Source organism: Penicillium pulvis (genome assembly GCF_028828015.1).
Source record: "Penicillium pulvis strain IBT 33274 chromosome Unknown contig_1_segment0_segment0, whole genome shotgun sequence".
NCBI classification, from domain to species: domain Eukaryota; kingdom Fungi; phylum Ascomycota; class Eurotiomycetes; order Eurotiales; family Aspergillaceae; genus Penicillium; species Penicillium pulvis.
The window spans coordinates 796,486-818,284 of record NW_026643074.1 but is presented as its reverse complement, the minus strand read 5'-3'; the positions used below and the strand labels follow the sequence as shown (position 1 = coordinate 818,284).

At 47.5% G+C, this 21,799-nt stretch overlaps 10 protein-coding genes across 10 annotated transcripts; 6 read left to right on the top strand and 4 right to left on the bottom strand.

Moving 5' to 3' along the window:
• Nucleotides 1-22: 22 nt before the first annotated feature.
• On the top strand, nt 23-448 carry N7503_003262 (uncharacterized protein; the record flags this gene model as incomplete). Its single annotated transcript, XM_057062809.1, has 1 exon — nt 23-448. One exon carries the CDS (start codon nt 23-25, stop codon nt 446-448), a length of 426 nt encoding a protein of 141 aa, XP_056923724.1.
• Nucleotides 449-1,296: 848 nt separating this feature from the next.
• N7503_003261 (uncharacterized protein) lies at nt 1,297-2,145 on the top strand (the record flags this gene model as incomplete). The annotated part of the gene is made up of 1 exon (XM_057062808.1): nt 1,297-2,145. One exon carries the CDS (start codon nt 1,297-1,299, stop codon nt 2,143-2,145), a length of 849 nt encoding a protein of 282 aa, XP_056923723.1.
• A 255-nt stretch (nt 2,146-2,400) lies between these two features.
• Nucleotides 2,401-4,403, bottom strand: N7503_003260 (uncharacterized protein; the record flags this gene model as incomplete). Its single annotated transcript, XM_057062807.1, has 2 exons — nt 2,401-3,922; nt 3,985-4,403. 2 exons carry the CDS (start codon nt 4,401-4,403, stop codon nt 2,401-2,403), a joined length of 1,941 nt encoding a protein of 646 aa, XP_056923722.1.
• A 2,506-nt stretch (nt 4,404-6,909) lies between these two features.
• Nucleotides 6,910-8,911, top strand: N7503_003259 (Major facilitator superfamily transporter; the record flags this gene model as incomplete). The annotated part of the gene is made up of 4 exons (XM_057062806.1): nt 6,910-7,123; nt 7,263-7,545; nt 7,601-7,748; nt 7,835-8,911. 4 exons carry the CDS (start codon nt 6,910-6,912, stop codon nt 8,909-8,911), a joined length of 1,722 nt encoding a protein of 573 aa, XP_056923721.1.
• A 1,688-nt stretch (nt 8,912-10,599) lies between these two features.
• On the top strand, nt 10,600-11,463 carry N7503_003258 (uncharacterized protein; the record flags this gene model as incomplete). The annotated part of the gene is made up of 1 exon (XM_057062805.1): nt 10,600-11,463. The coding sequence occupies one exon, from the start codon at nt 10,600-10,602 to the stop codon at nt 11,461-11,463; it is 864 nt and encodes a 287-aa protein (XP_056923720.1).
• Nucleotides 11,464-12,701: 1,238 nt separating this feature from the next.
• Nucleotides 12,702-14,631, top strand: N7503_003257 (uncharacterized protein; the record flags this gene model as incomplete). Its single annotated transcript, XM_057062804.1, has 2 exons — nt 12,702-13,008; nt 13,076-14,631. The coding sequence occupies 2 exons, from the start codon at nt 12,702-12,704 to the stop codon at nt 14,629-14,631; spliced, it is 1,863 nt and encodes a 620-aa protein (XP_056923719.1).
• A 2,417-nt stretch (nt 14,632-17,048) lies between these two features.
• N7503_003256 (uncharacterized protein) lies at nt 17,049-17,582 on the top strand (the record flags this gene model as incomplete). Its single annotated transcript, XM_057062803.1, has 1 exon — nt 17,049-17,582. One exon carries the CDS (start codon nt 17,049-17,051, stop codon nt 17,580-17,582), a length of 534 nt encoding a protein of 177 aa, XP_056923718.1.
• Nucleotides 17,583-18,655: 1,073 nt separating this feature from the next.
• N7503_003255 (F-box protein) lies at nt 18,656-20,019 on the bottom strand (the record flags this gene model as incomplete). The annotated part of the gene is made up of 3 exons (XM_057062802.1): nt 18,656-19,265; nt 19,325-19,834; nt 19,898-20,019. 3 exons carry the CDS (start codon nt 20,017-20,019, stop codon nt 18,656-18,658), a joined length of 1,242 nt encoding a protein of 413 aa, XP_056923717.1.
• Nucleotides 20,020-20,600: 581 nt separating this feature from the next.
• On the bottom strand, nt 20,601-21,071 carry N7503_003254 (TrkA-N domain dehydrogenase; the record flags this gene model as incomplete). The annotated part of the gene is made up of 2 exons (XM_057062801.1): nt 20,601-20,801; nt 20,874-21,071. 2 exons carry the CDS (start codon nt 21,069-21,071, stop codon nt 20,601-20,603), a joined length of 399 nt encoding a protein of 132 aa, XP_056923716.1.
• Nucleotides 21,072-21,116: 45 nt separating this feature from the next.
• N7503_003253 (flavin reductase) lies at nt 21,117-21,342 on the bottom strand (the record flags this gene model as incomplete). The annotated part of the gene is made up of 2 exons (XM_057062800.1): nt 21,117-21,221; nt 21,274-21,342. 2 exons carry the CDS (start codon nt 21,340-21,342, stop codon nt 21,117-21,119), a joined length of 174 nt encoding a protein of 57 aa, XP_056923715.1.
• Nucleotides 21,343-21,799: the final 457 nt, after the last annotated feature.

Here is a 21,799-nt window from a genome sequence, read left to right as displayed (position 1 = left end):
CCATGTTTCCGAAATAAACATAATGGATCTAACCCCTGAGGCTTTGGAATCCGACCTAAAGGTCTCAGCTGTTGGGACACTCGTTGCGGGGCAATGGTTTGCGCAAAATGCCCGGGTTGATCGAGTTGCCCAGGGGGAATATCCTGTCTTCCTAGTTACGGGTGGTCTCCTTGACAAGAACCCGGTGCCATTCTTTTCGGCACTCTCTATCTCCAAATCTGCCTCTCAGAATGTGAGCCGATTGTTTGCCCAGTGGCTTCCAGAACGATACAGCATTCTTGTGGGCATGCCCTTGGTGCGGGGAACAGTCACTGGCTCAGCAACAGGAAAATTCGAGGGCGGTGTTCATCCGGACGATATCATTCAGGAGCTATTCAAACCATTTTTTGAGGATCGAGAGAATCTACAAGATGGAATTGAGAGCTGGACCGTCGAACGAATCATGTGATACTGAGCTGATACAACCGCCGGGCTGCAAAAGCACAACAATATCGTTCAATTTCCGTAGTAAGCTTCGAGCCTCGTTCTTGTGAAATTATTCCACAATCCCGATGAAGCTACTACATGATTGTAAATTTCGCGCACTGCGAGTAAGGCCTCGAACAATCTGCCAGCCTCGGATATGGAAAATTCTAACCATTTGCATAGATCCCTATCATCCATATTACCGTTGCGACAACCCAGGCAAAGTTGGAACCAATGAAGCGTATATCGCCGCCACGTGGTATTACTTATCAAGAGAAATTTATCCAGAAGAAAAAGAATTCGTATACGAAGAAAAAACGGAAGGAAACGAAAGAAAATAAGCAAACTCATATACTCGATATATTCGCAATGCATAGTAGTTCAAGTTATGTTGATAGAGTGCCTCATGGCGCATTCTTCCTAAGCCGGCCGTGTTTAGTCGTACCTTGTTGCATCGGCATGCCCGCTTCACGGGTGCCGGGGCTCCTCCGCCCCCGGGCTGCCGCGCATCCATCGGGGTTCAACGCCACTCTCATTGGCCATCCAAAGGGACCTTGCAAGATACCATGCAAGAAGGTGGAGTATCTGGCTAGACGTGATTCTCAATCAGAAAGAACACTTGAATGACTGGCTGGCTCGTAAAGCATATGCAATAAATCGATGTTTTCTGATTTCCGCTATGACCTCCTCACCTGATACTATTTCTAGCCATGTGGTGAACAAGGTTCAGGTGTACTTTTTTTTTGTCCTCGATATTTGCCAGCATACATTTTTACAGCTGAAGTCTACGCTCAGCAGAAGAGAGCAGCCTTTCTTCACGACTATTCCACAATGGCGCTTCCTCCATTTTCCCGCGTCAACACAATTGTGTCCATTCAGGATCCCGCCAGTTTTGTGGCAAGTTCAGCCGAAGGGCTACGGTCCAGCAAAGCTCTTCCGGGGGCCTCGCCGCAGACAATATTGTTCCTCTCCTGGGGAGATGCGAAGTTTCGTTACATCGAAAAGTACACCAGTCTGTATGGTGAACTCTACCCTGAAGCCAAGATCATTATCGTCGAAACAGGCATGGCAGATTTCTTCTGGAGGCCAGAGTCCACTCAGCGCAAGCTAGTAGAGCCAGTGGTGAAGATGCTGAGTGAATTGGACGATGATACCCTCCTTGTACATGTGATGTCGAACGCCGGGTCAACGCGATGGGCCAAAATCAACAAGATGTATCTTCAATCAACTGGACGGACTCTGTCTAGCGCCGTAACGATTCTGGACAGCGCCCCCGGGCGCGCGCATTTCAAACAGACATGGGCATCTTTGGTACAAAGTTTGCCGCATGCCCTTTTACCAAGGATGGTTCTGGGATTTATCTTCGGCACTGTCTTGTGCATAATGCATCTTGGAATGCTTGTTCTTCCTGGACCCGATGTATATGACTCTATGAGAGCTCAGATGAACGACACTGCTGCAGCAGTGAAAGGGACCCGAAGATGCTATATCTATTCTGAGAAAGATGAAATCATTGGATGGGAAGACGTGGAGGAGCATGCCAAGGATGCCCAGCGGAAAGGCTGGTCAGTGGAGCAAGTCAAGTTCCAGGGGAGCACACACGTTGGGCATCTAAAGCAAGACCCAGATATGTATCGGCAAGCAATTATGAGGACATGGCTTGGAAGTTCAAAATTGTGAGCGAGATTGTGCTTGGGTAGACTCTATTTTGGGCAGGTTCATTCACTACAAGACTGTATCTAATTTTCAGTAATTTACTTGGTACAAGCTTCCAGACCCTATCAATTCTCTAATGTATTATAACTCATTTGCTGTCAAGTCGTATTCTAATGCGGAATCGATAAATCCAATCTATCCCCTTTGGTCAATCCAAAGCAATACAAGTCCTCCCAACGCGATCGTGTTCCAATGTTAAGATGAGACTGTAATTTCCTCTCATGGCAGACCTACCCATGTTGGCTGATTACCAAATACAATCTGCTGGTCAAGTTTGAGTTCTTGTTCGACGCTCAAACCGCTCAACAAGGCAGTCGGCCGTATCCAACGACGAGCTACTTCCATCGCTACAGGGTTGTCATCACGCGCCGCATCGGCAAGAAGCAGAACGCCGGCGCTCATCTTGCAAACCCGATCCATGATCTCGCGCCCATTCATGGTAAGATATTCCAGTGTGCTCGATGATATAGCCTTTTGAAATTCTGACCACTGTTCGGACAGGATCGCCGCCTCGGGTGCCATGGACTCTTTCTTGGGCAACGAAGACCTGATCCACCGACCGAAAGCCGCCATTACGTACGAGCCGATCTTGCCCTTCAGAACCTTGACGACATCTGTGGCAAGAACGTCCGTGGTGCCTTCCCCAATCAACGTCGCAGCAGAATCTCGCCAGAGACGCGCGACATTGAAGTCCATCTCATCATTTTCTAGGTAGCCGACGCCACCAAGAGACTCCATACCGACTTGCGCTGCGCTACAGGCATACATTGCCGCAGACGCCTTTGCGACGGAGCCTAACAGTCGCAGCAGACATGAGGCGTCCTGTGAGCTCTTGGGTACGAGATCGACTGGCGAGCTGACTTGCTGTTGCTCGTGCTTGGCTAGTAGCGCTACGACAAAAAATGCCAGCGCCATCTGCGCGCGGTAAGCAACGTGGGCCTTCGCGAGCGACTTCATATGAAGCGGCACGCTGCTAAGCTGAGTACCGCGGGCAACCTTACGCACCCTTGCAAACGCGCGAGCAGCTGAGAGAGACCGCCCCGCGTAGCCAAGTACGCCCACGGCCAGATGGATGCGCGTGATATTGAGCACGACACCGATCTCGTTAATGCCCTTGCCCTCCTTGCCGATCAGCCACCCGCGCATGCCCTTAAGCTCGAGCTCTGAGGTAGGTAACGGATGCGTGCCTACTTTCTTCTTGATGCGTCGGATACGGACGCCGTTAAGCTCGACCCCGTCAACCCCGTTCACGGTGACTGCGCGACGCATCGGGACGTAGAATGTGCTCAAACCGTTGGGTGTTCGCGCGACAGCGATTGCCATGGACGCTTCGGTACCCGTGGAGAACCACTTGAGACCGTCCAGTACCCAGGGTCCAAGAGGAAATCCGTCCGCATCCCTGGAGTTGTCGTCCTTGCTGAGCGGAGAGTAGGTGGCTGTAGTCTCGGTGGGCGTCAAATCACTGCCGCCGCCACGCTCGGTCATCCACAGCCCGGAAGTCCATCCTTTTTGATCATCGGCGGATGTGAGCCTGTCATAGGCGTGCTGAAACAATGCTCGCGTTGGTTTATCGATCTTTGAACCGCGTAAATGTGTCAGTAGGAGAGCAGCAACGCCATCCGACAAGATCAGGTGGAATATGCATGTCGCAGAAGACGGGGCAAATAAGTGGCCCTTCAACATCTGGATCATTCTTGCGTAGCCTTCATACTCATTGGCAAGAGAAGGCAAAGCAGCCAGTCTATGATTGTAACATCAGTCTATGTTTGCGATGCGCAATCTTGGATATTCTCAGAAACTTACCGTTCGGATATTCCAAGTCGCCATAGATACTTCCAACCTTGGCTCGTGACGAGCTCGTTTTTCTTCTCTCCCCAGCCATCCCAATGCTGAACGTGCACAGAATGGCGCTCGGTCTCTGCAATCCAATTCATCACTTGCTCAGAGACCGCAGCATCGGCGAATACAGAGAGTTCGCCTTCGGCATGCTTCTTGATCTCAGGCGACAGATACAAGTCGAGAATTCGAGCAAAGGCTACATCATCGTAGTACGGGCTCTCTAGCTTCGGTGTTGATCGATGTTTTTTCTGAGGTGTCTCAAATAAACCATCATCAGTGCCGCTGTTCTCAAGGACTTCAACCGTGGTCACCTGTGGCGTCTTGGACAGCTTAGAGAGATCCAGCCAAGTAGGAGTCTGGACTCGCTGAATGAATGACAACATTCTAACACCATACAATAGACACAATTGAGATGGGATCTATGAAGGCTTTTCTTGATGGTAAATCAATACAGATCTCTTGAGACGGCTTCCTAGTGTCTATTTGAACCTCCCAATAGTATCAGCTCTGTGGCTCGCCACAGCTGAACCACCACATCTACCACGTTTCTATTACTAATACACTCAACTAGATCCAGTGTTGGCCAATTCTGCGCTTGCCTCGCAATGATCTGTGTACAAGAGTGAGAGTTGATAACCCCATTGTACAGAAGTCTAAACGGAATAATACGCTTACATATTTTCGCCGCGTGGTCCCAATCATAAACAAGCGATAATGTAACGAAAGGTAATTTTATGATACCATCGCGAAAAATTTCTAGTTTCAGAAAGAATTAACTCCATGGCTTTCTTAACACAGCTCTTGTCGGACATCGGAGATCTCTGGGCATTCTGCGTAGGCGCAGAAACCAGGTTTTCTGTCCCGTATTTATCTCGGGTTATTTTCATTTCTTGTTCCCGGCTCCTGCGATGCGCAGCCTTGCTGATTTACGAGAGCAAGTATGCAAGTATTGTCGCCCCATGATTGAGATCCAGTATTTTTGCCGAACAGTTTGAACTTCATGCCTTTTACTTCTCCTTTTCAGTGTTCATGTGACTCCTCTAATGTTAAGCATGTCTTGCTTCACATATCATATATTGTACTTGTTCTCCTCGTACACGTTATTATACCGCCCGTTCATTGCAATAGACTCGCAGGAAGGTGGTTTTTTGCCTGTGCCAACTATACTCGACAGCTCTACACGTGTATTTTGATAGCTTTATCAGATCATTGCTATTATCTATAGAACTAGATTCCACCCCGACAAATAATTGGCTGGCCAATGGGTTGCATATACCCGAAGCATAGCCTCGGTCGCATAGGCTTGACCGCATGTCCCGGATTACAATATCTGAAAGAAGCAGGTTTATATATAGAATATGCAAGACCTCACAACGTGGCTGAAAAAGGTTTTATTATGAGGGGCTTCAGGAACTGGCCGGGGGGTGTAATACTCGGTAAACAAAGCCCCACGATGATGTGAGACCCTTGATTCAAGTTTTACTACAAGTACCTAGACCTGCCTACTGGGGTAATAGACGGGGACCCCGGCCCCGGTAGCCCCTTTTTCCATAATTGTAGTGTAGGCAAGATGAGAGGTATCAGCTCTGGTCGGCTGGGATGATTGAGTCGGTCGCCTAATTCTGTCTTGCTTTGAAGTTCAGGCCGTCTGCCGTAAGCCAGAATTTGGGGCCATTTTTGCCGGGTGGAAGATACTGGCCAACTAGAGTCTTCTCACTTCTACACTGTACCGCCAAAGCTTGCGGGATTCCATAGTAGGTAAGCCGCCTGCTCATAATGCTTCCGTTTCAGCTGATTATGATCGTGTCAAAGGATTTTAAGTATTTTACTGGCGTAATGGGCTTCCAATAGCCACTATGGCGTGCAGCTCCACCACTTGCAAGGTTCCTGCTACTATTTAATCCTTGCTATAGGCGTAAATCAGTGATTCTTGAAATCTTCTACGTGATTTAATATAAGACGTATCATAAAGAGTCGAGACCTTCGGAGGCATTGTTTATGCTCAATCGGTAGTCAGCAAGGTGGGGGTAGCTGGTGGAGAAAGTGGATCTTACCGATAATGGCCCACAAAACGGCTGTTGGACATAGTTCACCCAAGACAGTGACTGATCGGTAACCCTCCCGAGAACGTGCGTTACAGAGGTCTCACGAAAATCTGAAATAAATATATACCATCCGAGGGCGACACCAGTCAATGAACATGGGATTTAGCCCCTTATGCAAGACCCTGCCGCGGCTGGAGTCCTTACCCACACTCATACTAAAAGCCAAGAGCACCGAGCCCGAGGTACGTGCCCTGTAGGCTAATTGTTTCTTTTGGTATCTTGTGTATCTTTTAACAAGGCTACGACAAGGTGTAGCATTTAGTTGAGTTGCAAATACAGCACTGGCCAGGCATTGGCCTAAGTGTTCGAAACCGAATGACCTGAACACTCGCCGGAAATGCAAGCTCGCAACTTACAATCGCCAATTATAGGGCACGTGTGCAGTTCTATTGGGGGTTTGAAAGGATTTGACAAGTGCCAAAAAAAGATTCGTGTTGTGATCTACCGACTACACGTATACATGCGAGCCTTGCTGACTCGTTCTGACCAATAAAATCAAGCTCGTTGGTTTCTTTTCAACTTCGTCAGCATATCCGTCCTACCCGTGGATTAGGCTCGATATGGACCAATGCGCCGCTCTGTATATGTTCGCTCTTAATAAGACTCAACTGGCGGACAAAGGGCATCTGGGAGATCCCTGAAAACACTTCGTTTTTTATTTCGTCCTAGCTCACTCACCTTTACTATATCTCGGAAGAGGCGCTGGCCATTCATCTCCATATCCCTGATGACAACGGCGGATATTTCCAAATTAACTATTCTGTAAACAAAGCCGCCGTTAAGAATGTCTTCATCGCCCCGGGACATGTCCTCAACAGAGAAGAATCATAATTCAGCACTACCATCGACGAATGCTTCAGAAATCGTCAAATCGCCAGCCTCAACTCAACTGTCTGGGCCAGACGATAAAGCCCGATTTTTAGAGTTGCGAAACGGCTTAGCAGGTTGGCAGTGGAGTCTTTTCCACATAATCGTATTCTTTGGAGCCGCGATTTCAGGTATGACCCACTTTTAGAACTTTAAGTATACAGATTGCCATTCAAATTCTCAAGATTCCTTCCACTACTTAATACCTTCACCCGTTATGTTTACAGATAGATGCCCAGAGATGTGCTGACAGACTGCGATAATCTGCAGGTTACGATGTTAGCAATGTATCCACCATTCAGCTATCCATATACCAGGCGTTCGGACGGATTGATCTCCTCCCCTGGATCGTGACAGCGTTCTCGCTCGGTGTTTCAGCCACAAGTCCTACGATTGACCGGATAATGAAGCTGGTCGACTTGAAGTGGTTCACACTCAGTTGCTGGACCGTGTTTATCGTTGCTACTGCTGTGTGTGGAGCCTCTCCCACTATTGAAGGCATCATAGTCGGTCGCATCATTCTAGGTGTAGCTGGAGGGGGCTGTTACTTATCGTATGTGTTTGAACCACTACGCTGCTTACTCGGTGAAGAAAGCTGACTTGATCAGATTGTTGAGTTACTCGACGATCCTGGCTCGGCCCACTGAGCATGCAAGGCTCACCGGGCTGCTAGGTATGGGTTACGCCGTCGGCTTATTCCTTGGCCCGGTGATCGGAGGATCATTTGCACAGAACGAGCATGCTACTTGGAGATGGGTAGGTTTGTTTTGGGTCAAACTTGAGATCGATTTCCCAGCCCCAGTCTGGTCGAATGAACGACGGTGAGCTGACCGGCATACCAGGCATTCTACATCGGCATTCCATACTCGGGCATTATCATGGTACTGATTTTTTTCGTCTTCCCGCATGTACGATTACGTCCTCAAGAGGAAATTGGTAAAGGGCTGCTTCACATAGACTGGGTGGGTGCATTTCTGCATGCAGCTACGCTGACGCTCTTCGACGCAGCCTGTATTTTCTCAGGATCCACACTGACATGGCGCTCCGGTGTCATCGCTCTGTGGGTGATGTTTGGCGTCGTCACAATTATTTATACTATCCAGCAGGCATTCAGCCTATTTACAGATCCAGCGAAGCGCATCCTCCCCATTGGCGTCCTATCCACCCGAACCGGCTTCCTCGTTATGAGCGCCTCATTTTGCGCCTGCTCAGGATACGGCGTTGCATTATACTATTTGCCCCTATACTATGCGTTCACACGCGGCGACGACTCAATCCAAACAGCTGTGCACATGCTCCCCTATATCGGCGTTTATATTGCAGGAGCAATCGGTTGCGGCATGTTCCTGCCTGTCGTGCGTCGATATGCCGTCATGTATCTCCTGGGTGGAATCCTTATCGCGGCCGGGGCTGGATCCATGATGTCGGTCAATGCAAACACTTCCTTGAGTCAGACTATGGGAATCAGCGCCATCCTCGGATTCGGCGTGGGCTTGACAATGCAGCTTGGAGTGACTGTTTTGGCGCTGGCACTGCCGGCAAATATTCGCATGGACAATTCCATTACGATGACTCTTACCATCTACACCGGAACTACCGTCTCACTGGCCATTGCGGGCTGCATCTTTCAGAACATTGGCTTCGGTTTTCTCTCCAATGCTTTGCAACGGTCTAATTTGTCAGATTCGCAAATACATAACGCGCTTGCCGGACATGAGTCCCCTGTGTGGGCTATGCTCGACCCAGAAGCTCTAGATGACGCCATTTCAGCGGTGACTAAAGCCATCATCAGGTTGTTTTATATCAGCACAGTTGGAGGGGCTTTGATGGCTATTTTTGCCTTGATCATGAAATGGGAGGCTCTTGACTTCAAGAACACGAAGACGGAAACGGAAAGAGGGTCACAACAGGCGTCTTGAGAGCTTCTCCATCGCACTAGTAATTTCTGGATCACCTGGTTCATGAAGCGATCCACGTTTCCTCTCATGCTTTCAAACCACCGGATCATGATGACAGGATCCCACAATAATGGATTTCAAATTCCACGTTTTGTGATGCTAGCATTCAATCTCACTGTACAAAGAATTTGAGATCTTATGTTGCGTAGAACGTCTCAAGCCGGCAAAAATGCCAGATGCTAGCTGCATAGATCCCATAATGAAGGAGGCCATGGCACTTTTCTTGGTGAAACAAAACACCAATCTGATTTCCAAAACAAACCTCGGAAAGGGTGTGAAGAACGAGCTCAAGAGACTCGGCATGTAAGAAGCCTTGGAAGGAATTGCAGATAGGTAGACATGCATATTTAAATGCCCAATATTTGAGGACGGGTATTTGGGTTTATATATCTCGAGGTCGCGTTGTGTCAAACTCCGACGCCATAGGCATATACTGTACCACCTGGGCAAGTCTCCTCCCGATAAATTATATTAGCACACGTGAGAAAGGTGATCAGAACATAGTTTCATAAAAATGAATAAAAGGTAAGAATAGAGCTGTCATAAATGATTGGGAACAACCCGGATGAAATCCAATGTGGGATATTTTTTGACTGTTTATGCTTCAGATGGACATGACTGGTCACTTTGGCTTGACAATTTCTCAACACGATCGTCTTGAAGGCTGGACGGCTTCAGCTACTACACCTGGAGCTTTGTCCATAGACGACGAATAGACACAGTCTGTTGCACTCACACTAGGTGCAGTAGCCTAGCGGCGCTTTACGTGTATTTGACAGGGAGACAGCTACCAAGGACGACTGGGTGATTTTCTCATGCCCAATGCAATCTACAAATAATGAAGTAAATCAAACCCATGGTTGATCAGATGTGATATTCCACTTAACTCATCTACTATGTGTTTTGGACTGCGCAGGTCGCTTAGCAACCATTGAGAGATATTGGCCCACTAAGTCAGGCAGAGAGGGGTGAGGGATCGGAGCATCCATTTCCTATTTAAAAGGACGAACCGATTCAACTTTTTTGATTTGTCGGTACTGGGGTCAATGCATTTTCAAACCCTATAGATGTCCGAGCGTTTGTTTGATCATATCTTAAGTTGCCTTGGATAGGCTGAACCCTGCTTTTAGCGCGTATAAAGTGGGTCCTCCCCAGGCCGTGCAAAGTACTGGCTCCTACCGAATATGGCGAGGCGGAGAGCTGGTCCGCCTGCATAGCCACTCATACGGGCCCTTTCTTCCCAGCCCGAGGAGACTAATTACCAATGTGGAAGGATTGACAGTGTCTCCATCAAGTTCAACGTGCTAATGAGATTTGAGATGGGGCTCAAGGCATTTCAAGCCAATCAACCGTTTATTTCGGCTCCTCCCACTTTGACCGCAAGCTTTACTAGTCACTCCCTAAGAAGCGGTCCGGGTGTGGAATTCCTTCCCAACGGCAGTAATTAGTCGTAAAGGATTAGCCAGCGCTCACAGCTCCCATAGCTTCGTCTGCCCAGTTCCTCCTACGCCCACCGAAAGACAGTCCAAGGCGTGCCATCAATTATTCTCTCTTACCGCCGTTTATTCAGATGATACTAGTCCTGCGTAAGACGATCTCTTATCTAGCAACAGAATTCTTTGGATTTCATTTCCATCCCCACGGACCCGATGAATTCTCTCCGTGCCTGCCAAACGGCCGTGGCCGTGGCAGTGGCCTTTCTAATGCCGATAATAACTGTCGCGAACGCAGCGGCGCAAACAACTGAATTTGGTGCCCTCCACTTTATGTTCCCAGTACTGGATATGTCTCATGTGGAAGGAAGTGTCATTAGTGCCGACTCCACGGCCACCACTATCAAGATCGAATGCCGATCTGACTTTACCAACATATGCACGTCCGCCGGGTATGTCTTGCCGCAAACTTTCACGACCGGTCCATCAAATCAGGGAAAAAGGCTTGACGTGACCGGCTACTTCGCCAAGCAGATGTGGATTACGTCTGCTAGTCTTGAATGCGATGTTAGATACACCTCACTCGCTGCCCCTTGTGTCAGAACGACAAGCTCGTTTTTCTCCAGTGGGACGTTCTCCACTACATCGACATTGTCCGACTCGCCCACTTTATCCCCTAAATTGACATATAAAGCCTTGACGGTCATGTCAGGCTTGGATAAACTCCGAACTGACTCAACCGGTGTGATTACTACCACCACATCCGCTCCAACGGTAACCGTCACATCTACTACATCCACCCCAGACAAATCCGTTTCCTCATCATCGGAAGCATGGATCGCAGGCCCAGTAATCGGTGGCGTGGCCGGAGTGGCTTTGGCTGCGGGATTGGCGTTTTGGTTGATTAAGCGGAGGCGTAAGGCCAACGCTGGTGCTGAAGACATTGCGCATCACGAACTGCCAGCCGATAATCAGCGTCCGGAACTTCCAGGAGAGTCTACGCCAGCGGAGCTACCAGGCCATAAGATTGATAACAAGCTGGAGTTGTCGGCTCCGAATGATGCTCATGAGTTAGCGTGAGACATACGAAAACTACCGCGATTGCACCGATACTCCCGGGTATGAGCTGATTCTCCATACGGGTCTGCGTTTGATACCTGTTGAAAGAGCCTTTTGGGTGCATACAAGCCACCGTAGCGCTGTCTCTGCAGCTTTGCGAGCGAGCCTTCTGGCGCGCGGGCCTATGCATATTTGCACAAACACTTCGAGGAGCTCTTGAGGTGTCCTTCTCACTCCTCAAGGATATGTCCATCGAAATTCAAACTTCTTCGGATCGGACGACTCTTATATCTTCAGGCTCACCCATAGGAGCTATAATATTTCAAATCCTTCAACCCGTTAGTCTTCAACCATCTGACGATACTTACATTGCCTCTCTCCCGTTTCTAATATCGAAATGAGCACACACATTTGAACCTACCTTGTGTCTATGATGTTTACGCGTATCAGGCCTTTGAAGTGAAAGCTAAAAACATGATTGAAATGCTTCAATCATAGAAACGGGCTTTTTCAGAGCCTAGAATTATGTTGATTATTCCTAGAGCTGGTGTATTTAACATTGGGCTTGGCAGAGTTTCGGCCAAGCCATACAGGACGGTCAAACTCTTTACGCCTCAAAAGTTTTACAATTTAAGGGACGCCTTGAAACTTCTGATGAACATATTACGAGGCATTTTGGAGGAACATAACTATAAAATGATAACTCAGGGCCCTTCAATCGATCTGCCATAAATCACGCGGTAGAACGGGTGCGTGGCACTCATTATATTACGGTGGCGGGCATGCTAATCTTTGAGAGATTAGCATTTTGGCCTTTTTAGTTAGATCGGCTTTAATCTACCCAGGCAGTACTTTAGTAAGAACTTGGAAAGCAAGCCCAATTAACTACAAGCTATCCGTCATGGAAAAATTAAAGTGTGGGGGTTTCCGCATAAATGACGGTGAAACAATGTTTCACAAGGGTCGGGTTCCGCACCCTTTCTGGCAGCGGCTACTTTCCGAGACTAGTGATGGGGAACTAAATAATCTACATTAAGGGTTTTCTCGGCAGTACATGAAACACTTACCGTGCCAACCTGACCCTTCAATGGTATATGCTTAAGCATGCATCGTATCTGTGTTCGTATCAGGCCATGTAAGGATTCTTAGCCGTTTAGCAGTGTTTGTTGGGATAGGGTTTAAAAAGAGTGTAGATCCCGGGCGATCTACACGATCCAAATCAGACCAAAAAGCAGTAGCACCGACTTTCATCCCCCAAAATGCGTGGGACTTTCATTCTTTCCCTGCTTTCTGCGGCACTGGGTGCCTCTGCTGGTCTGACGTCTTCTAACCTGAAAACTCACGTCGATGTGCTGGCACTCGACAGTGCCTTCAACCCCGTCAAGGAAGCCTACTGGACTGACTATCCACACCACCGTCGCACTCCTTTCGCGGTGTCTCCTGATGGAACTTCTGCCTACATTGCGTATCTGGATTCTAGTGAGACCGATGTTCATGTTCAGAAGTTGGATCCTACGACTCTCGAGGCTACGGGCACTACGGTAACCGTCTCTGGTGGAAAGGAAGGTGTGATAGCCCAATTACCTGATATATTTGAAATATTGAGAAATTTGTGACTGATTGAAAAATATAGCCGGAGGTCTCGTCGCTCACAACGACGGTTTCGCTGTTCTGGTCAACGAAGCCATGCCTTCGGGCACCACTAATGCGCCGCCCAGTGATACCCCCGTTGCTGTGTTGTACCGCTACACCGATGGAAAGCAGACATGGAAGACTTGGCTGGGCGGACCTGGAGTGCACGCTTCTGATGGCCTCTCTTCCTCCCCGGACATGAACGGTGACCTCGTTTACTCTGAAAGCGAAGAGCTCTACGGTGCATACTTCGTTGTCACTGATTATACTGGGGACGCCTCCGGTCACTACGGTGACAGCATCCAGTACGTTACCAAGGCCGGAGACTTGGACACGATAACCGGTGCATCAAGCTCCTGGGGATGCAGCCACAATACCGGTATTGCGTTCGAGGATGCCGACCAGGCTCCCTTCGCCAGTATCTGCGCTGAGGACCAGGGCGCTATCTGGCTAAACACCAAGGGACAAGGCATGATGAATGACGGAGTCAAGATTTCTAACGAGAACACCACCAACGGTGGCTCTGGTGAGCCCATGGGTGGTATGTCGGGTAGTTACAGCGCGCTGGCTCGCTTTGCCGACACCACCAAGTACATCTTCGCCTGGGTTTCTCGCGGTGCCATCGATGTGACCGAAAACACCTGGATGGGCGACGGTTACACTCATGTCAACAACCGCACCAATGGCCGCAACGTTGCCATCTCCCTATTCACGGATAAGTATACCAAGGTAGGCGACCAGGCCACCTCGGTGGTTGGCACCGAGGACGGAGACAGCCAGGTCAACTGGGTGACCCAAGGATCGAATGACTGCTCCAATGCCCATGCCGCAACCTTTGGCACCAGCTCGGCCCTGATCACCTGGGAAGAAATCTCGAACCCGATCTGTGACTACATTGCGATGGGCTGTCGGGGACAGTTTGCGGGCACTTTCTTCCAGGAGGTGAGCTCAGATGGTACCAAGGTTGGTGATGCTTTCACCAGCACCGATGTCTATATTGCAGGTGACATGGTCACTATGTCGGATGGTCGTATCTGCTGGCCGTATGTCAGCATGGAGTGGGATTTGTCGCAGGCGGTTGGGTATGGTAGTACTTCTTCCACTACTAAGAACATGTCCTTCGCTTGCATGGGCACTGAAGAGATCACCAACGCCACCACTCCTGCCGAGACTACGACTACTGCTGCTACTGCTACCAAGACTACTGCTGCCGCTGTGGAGACTACTACCTCTGTTAGCAGTGCTGCTATTGGGACTACTTCTGCTGCTGCTGTCGCCGAGACTCCTGCAGTGGTTGAGAGTACCGCTGCTGCAGAGACAACTGTCGCCACCGTTGCGATCCACGCTTCCGCTAAGACTGTTACTCCTGCTGCCGCTAAGCAGGCTGTGCAGGCTATTACTACCTTCGCCACCCAGGCTCATCAGTCTTCGAGGCCCAGCACTGTCGTGGCTTACCCCAGCAGTGTTGTGACTGCCCCGGCCATCCCAACCGGCAATGCCCAGGATACCCTGGACTTTGTCCGAGCCGTGTTCAGATTCCTGGTCGGGAACAACTAAGTGCTGTCTTTTTTCCTGTTATCTGTATACTATGCCTCCTTAGACGGTGTAAGTTGAGCCGTGTCTCCACTAGCTTCGCCTTCTCTCGTTTTCAAGCTTAGCTTAGAACTTTCTTAGTAGTAGAATGATACTATAACGAGGGAATATGTGCGAATGTCAATAAGCTGGCTATTCTAGATGGTGATTGTTGCCTAATTGGATTTACTCTAGCTGAATTAGGTCAATGCAACCGTCGCGCGGAGTGTGATTCTTTACACTATAACCATATATATCGCACGCTAACTCATTCTTACCTTTTTAATATTATCTTTAGTCTTTACTATATATTGGTTTTCAACCAAGTCTAGTATAAGCTTATAAGCTATAAATTACCAAGGGCTATATTAGATATCGTAATTAAAGTGGTATTTTACCCCTCCAAAACCAGTTTTTCTGCATATTTTATGAAAAATACACATAAATTTAGACCCACTAAAATGGGCCCAGAATGGGGGCCCATTTTCGGGCCGGGCTCAGCCCGACCCATTGGGCCCGACCCATTTGCCGAAGCCTATGGGAGATAAGACTTAGGCCAAGGCCTGGGCGCGAGCTCGATTCCTATCTACGGAGGTATCCGGCTCAGCCGTTCAACCAGAAATTTGTATACTCCACTTGTACACGCAACCAAGGTCCTTTGGGGCATAGCTAAGTTCGCTAAGAAAAAAACTAGGTGACAGGCCACGTAATAGGCCCACCACATAGAATACAGAGGATGAGCTATTTAAGCCTCGACTTTTTTTTGAATGCTCTTGATATGACTAACCAATTGATAATTATTTCTGTCTATTTATCTGCTTAAGTATATGTATCGCTAATTCCTATCTTTCTCTTAAATAATTCCACAAAAGGAATAGGACTTAAAAAAATAGGATTCTAAGTCCCCGGGCTGGGATTCTTCAAACTCTTTAAGATCTAACTAAATACCAGTAACTTACCCTTTTCGCTACTACCTATCATACTATTCGCCTTTAGGCGCTCCACGCGTTAAATAAATAACGAGCATATACCCTAGGCTCGTTCGGGATAGATAATATAGAACATTTAGTCGTTATAGGGCCTTCTAATTTTCTCGTATATAGATTTCATCTAGCCTAGTTAACAAGTATAGCCGAGATAATACCGCATGATATTAACCCGGGTTCGTTACCTGATATCATAGAGCTAATTATGCGAGTAAGACTAGCGTATAAAGCTCGGCAAAATTAGATTGAACTATACCAGCATGCCATTAAAGAGTTCCTTAGTGTTGATATTAGCCTAGGATAGACTAAGTTCAAGCTTCTCGGTCACGAAATTAAATAGTATTTGATTAATACTTATTACATATCAAACGTGAGCCTTCAAATTTTGTATTTTATTGTGCTTATACCGTAACCGGGCCGGCTTACCCTTCAAATACTAAGAGTACTTGACAGCGTGCGAGGTAAAGGCTAACGTGGAGCTAGACTTCATCTAGTGTATCGACCGCGCTCTAGTGGAGTAAGAGGAGGCTATGATATTTGCCGACGCCTTTTAACGACCCAGGCTCTGGGATTACGACCTAGAATCCTAGACAAAAGCCGTTCCGGTTCAATCATTTAGAGCACTAGAATGCCGAGGTACTGCTAGCACTGATTACTACTGAGTATAGTGTCTTGTTCGACATTCGAAGTTCATTCATAGGATCTTGAAATCAAAAATAAAAAGACGCCATTCAAATAAATCCCGACAGCCTTCGAAGAATTTGAGGGGCGAGATGCAAAATGGCTACTATAATATGAAGGGACTACTCCGTTTGACTCTGCCCGGTTTTGAGAAGATCTAGATCTATCTCGTTCTTGGTATAACACAAGAGGTATTCCGAGTTGATCCGGTCTATTATATAAAAGAAAGGCTTCTGTGGAGCAGCACAGCCCCTTCAGGTTAGCATTGTAATAGAATACCAACCATCAACAGATAGCAGCACTTGTTCGCACGAATGAGATCTCCGTTGGTCTATTTCGAAGCCCTAGATAGAATGGGATGCTGCGCCATCCTATCCTCAGAGTCTGTTGCTTCAGATCCTCGTTCAACAGCATCTACTCAGAAGTTGTGCAGAAGCAACATCGAACTTAGATGTACCAATTCTCTCCCCCCTTCAGGCCGCACAACAGCTTTCAAACCCCAAAGACTTCCAAGGTGAGAATGTGGAGATTGTAGCGTCGTAAAGCGCTAGAACAAGCGATACAAGAGTAGCTTCATCTGGATTAGCTAGTTTTTAACGCTTAGGGTTGGTGGCAAGCTCCCGAAACGAGCATCTATAAAAGCCCACGCTCCAGCCCCCTTGGGCGACTTCCACTCAACCAGGGAACCCCAAAAACCGCCAACAAAATCCCCAATCCTTTTCCGTCAATTACACCATGAAGGTCCTTGCAGGTCTACTTATTGCGAATGCCATAGGCTTCTCTCTAGGAACTGATGTGTCCCTTCATGAACGTTCGTGTACCTACACAGAATACAGCACGAGCTGCAACACTGCCGGTACTGATGGAAATCGAGTCATCAGCGAGGCTCAGTTCAACTATATGGTTGTGGAGTTGGTGTCTACAAATGACGGCTCAGACACCACAGGTATCTGCTTCACTGCAACGAATATGAGTTGCGGCGATGATGACCAATACACATGCACTACGCGATCTCTTATGCAGTCAGAAATCAGCACAGCCCTAGGAGCATGTGCGGTGGATCACATTCGCACAGCGTTTACCAATTTGTATTCCGAGTGCGGCGGCGCAGGAGGTATTCGAAGCGTCGAAATAGGCGGCGAGGGGGGCAACGTGGTGGATTATACTCTATACGCCTTAAGCGAGTCAGTTGATGCTTGCCCCAGCGACTACCTTCGAGCTTCGGTCGCATGTGATGGCCAATGTGTCAATAATGATTCGACCATCTAGGTATGACTCCAAGCCATCTGTTCTCTCGTGGTATATTGCATTACTGATACCTTTTGCTAGATGGATTTATCCCGGCTATCAAATACGTTGCATCCGACTATGAGATGGATGCTACTTGAATGCCTGTCTCTCCATCCAGACTAATCGAATTTTGGGCAACTATACCCGATGCAACAAAGTTCAAAGGTTCCTCCTGGTGCACCTTCCACCAAACGCTGGATTGTGATATGGGGCTGAATGTCCATTCACTTCAACAAATGTTTGTGGTTGGTTTTGCTACGATGTCACATGGTCAGCTTTACTCCAGTGTTTCGATTTGCCCTTTGTGTCCCCTGCTTGCTTTCGATTTGATGTACAATATGGATGTCTTCGTTTTACAATGAATCCATGTCATGATAGGGCATGCCCGCGCTGTTATTCAAAGTTTGAAACCTTCAATGTTTATTTGGTATGTAGTAGCTAGTATACATTTATGTAGCTTTATGGAGTAATCTTCTGAGCAAATTTTCCAATCTATCCGATTTCTGTATATATTTGTCCTCTGCGACAGGACATGTGCACCTGATTAATATTTTTGAATAAAAATGGCAAACTAGTGCAAAACAAAACAATTCGTCGACTCGATGTATACAGAGCTGATTCGCATTACGGTATGATATTACCTCGGAACTGAATTCTTGATGGAGCCTACGATGCTCACTCATGCATTACTGTATGCCGAAATTCTCTTTCGCTACCATTTTTAGTCATTGTCTCTTTCTATAGTCAATTATTTAATTGTCTTAGAACTATGATGATGTGGGAATATAGTGCGGCAACCCTTAGTAAGCGCGCAGAGACGCCTTGATAGGGGAGGAAGAGAGAAACTAGCCAAGCTAGATAGGTGGGATAATCCCAGAAATTATCGTATGATATATAGGCTAGGCATGACTCATGCACATATTGGATTTAGTAAAAGCAGGATATGCACTGGGCATTGATGAGTAGTAGGGCCAAATCTAAGGAAGTGCCAGACGAACATAGGACAGAAAAGACAATATCACATTGCTAGAACAATTGATGCTTCATACCAGCTATTCCCTTGTATGGCGGCACTCTCCACACCCAAAATTTAGAGGAATGCCGTCCCATACATATATTTTCTCGATATTATGAGGGATTGCTCCCCTCGCTGACATTTCGGCATAGGTGGCGTCAAACCAAACACCATCTAGGGGATCATGAGCTTGTTGATCAGACGCGCGGGCGAAAATCTTAGATTTTATTTTATCGCGCTCATGTTCTTTAATATCGCGGCTGAAATTGTTCATGAAATCCTTTCGCTGCGTCCACTGGCTACCTCCGTCGCCAATCTCGGCGGAGAAAAACTCGATAATCCGCACAAATGGCGAAAGTGTGAGTAAGGAACTGATCCAGGAGTCATCGATCACTTCCTCAGGTGACATAGTATAGCGAATATATGAGACGAGCAATTGCATGCAATGATGTGTGGCAATTAAAGTCGGCGTGTTGGTGAAGGGGGGAGATTGAAGAATCTGCGTCTGCAATTCGTGATGCATCGACTGACGCACTTCTTGTATAATGGGGGTATGAAGACGGCCAAATTCATATTCTCCGTAAACCATGTTTCTATGCTCACTCCTAGCTGACTTGTACGATTCTAAGAAGTACAATAGATAGTACCTGCGAAGGATATTAGTAACTCAGCCTATGTAGTAAGAAAGTCTGCCCGTTTTACTCACATAAGTGGTGCGAGATAGAGCACTATGTTAGATATGCCTTTACGAGTATATGCTCCTCTTTCGTTTTTCTTTCTAGGGAACAAGGACCTCACGAGGGTAGGCTCGGTTTGTATGAATCGGTCCATCATCCGGTCTGCAAGATAGTAGCAAAGCCTCGAGCATAGGCTTTGTCTGCGACGCAAACTGGAAAGATACTGGAATGTATAGACGTATCCATCCTTTGTGTTTTTGTGTGGTGGGAAAAGGTCGGACAAGAGAATCACATCGTCTTCCGGGTTTCCTGTGTAGATCCGCTCGGTAGCAATAGGGGATGGAAGGGTGCCATGGCGAAGCTCATAGAGATATTGTCGAGCAATGTCGTGTTCATGGAGCCGAATGAGGTCATAGAGTGCTCTGCAGGCCAGCTTCAAGTTTGAAAAGTCTGAAATTTTGCAGCAGGCGAATATTTTGATTTTGATCTCGGCCGGAAGGCCTCTCAAGGAATTTGATGGATATTTGGCATTTTGCGGGCTGTTGAGAATAAGGATAGAACGTCAGCAATATATTCAATATGTCGGAATGGCAAAAGATTACCCCTGCGCTGGATGATGATCTAGGTCACATCCGGATGTTTGCCTGGCTCCTGATTTGCCTTTGTGATGGATAGCCGCTCGAATTTTCTGCACCGAAAGCATGAATTTGGCAAGGCCAGTCATCTCGAAACCCTTGCAGATATGGAATGATCAGCTCCGGCGAAGCCACGTATCGCCAAAAAGCTGTCTCCTTTCTACTTGGTACTGTATATTGCAGGAGAGATCTGCGGCAATAGGATTGGCGGATCGGACCGGACCGGAGCGGCCCTATCAAGCTTTTATGACTAAGCGCCAAAAACACTCGGTTAGCCCTCGGTCTTGCTTTCCTGTTTGGGATAGCCGTATGCTCAGTTTGATTTTGATCTTGGTATTATTGTTTGATATAGGGAGTTACGGCTCGTTCTAAAACATAGTAGTTCGAAAATGTACTACAATCCCTTCTGCTATATATATACACAATCGGAACTAAATATCAAAGGAAACCATCAAAACTTGCTCAAAATGGCTTATAGACCTCGGCTTTTCCATAAGGGAGGGCGGGGGCAGGAAAATCCAGTCACTAGTTGACGTGCCTAGTCTGCGCCATAATCAACAAATTAATTATAAACTTGAATGTGAAAGCCAGTATATGAGCACTAAAAAGGGGAGTTTGGGGTCACCCTGATACCTTCCTAGTTTGTAATCACTGGCGCCGTATTATCCCACTAGGACTTCGTCGCCGCGTCTACCAGGAAATGAGCAACGCTCTTTCGGCTAGCACTCGCCATCAGCGAAACGCCTTTTCTGTTAACAGGCCACTCATGCACTTCTAGCACGTCACTTTCCACCAGCCGTGATGGTCGCACAAGGACGAACTTCAACTCACTCTCACGCACTTCCCGGTCGGTATGGTTGTGATCTTCGTACTGATACCGCATGTTAGACTTGCTCATGAGCAATCGCAACAACCACGGCATATTCGATCATGATGCACCAACTCCGAATGCTTGGAGAATTACCACTTTGCGAACATCAAACTCCTGCATGGCTGCCACCACGTTGGCGTTGCAATCGGCCATCAGGCGCGGTGGGGAGATTGATGCGGCGAAGGGGCTATCGCTGGCTCGGGGTGTGCTCAGGGTCACGATTACGACCTCTGGGATGTTTTGCTTGAATACCTCCCTGACGTCGGACATTTTTGTAGGTGTGCCTAGGACGATTGTTTAGTTTTCGTATACTATTCACAGATAAATTGGGTTGACATCCATAGCTTTCACGATGTTCACCTTGTACCCTTCCAATGCTGGCGGGTCGCGGGCAAGTGCTGTGGTATGATGCCCTGGTACCTAGTATTAGCTTTGCTCTTAACTGGCTTGTAGAGGATATACAAACACACACCTCGATTATGGAGCCCTCGAGGACTAGTTTGCCTGTCCGGCCACTTGCACCAATAACAAGAACTCGCATTTTTCGTGAAATACCAACTTCGGAACCTGAGTATAAAATTCAAAGGGTTTTAATATTAAATGATTGACTTGTTGGATATGAGAAGCGAAAATATCATGTCTTTCTCCATGGCACCCGACTGTGCCTTCATACATGACGGTTTGTTGTATCGGATCCGAATGCCCTCCAACCACTTACTTAGAAGTTCCGAGTCCCAGTCTTAAGACCGTACATGTGGCCAATTAAGTTATCGCTAGCCTGACGTAACAAGTTTCAAAGGATAGTGCTAGTTCAAATGATTTCGAGGCAGTCAAAATGGGCCTACAAACTACTAATACGTGAGTGGGTTTGTAAATTATCTTGCTGACTGGGTAGCATTGATGACTGTCTATCTAGACTCTTTGAATTGTTGAGTCACATTTTTGAGGCTCAAGAAGTTGCGACCTCAAAAAGGATGTTGTTCTCCATGTGTTATCGG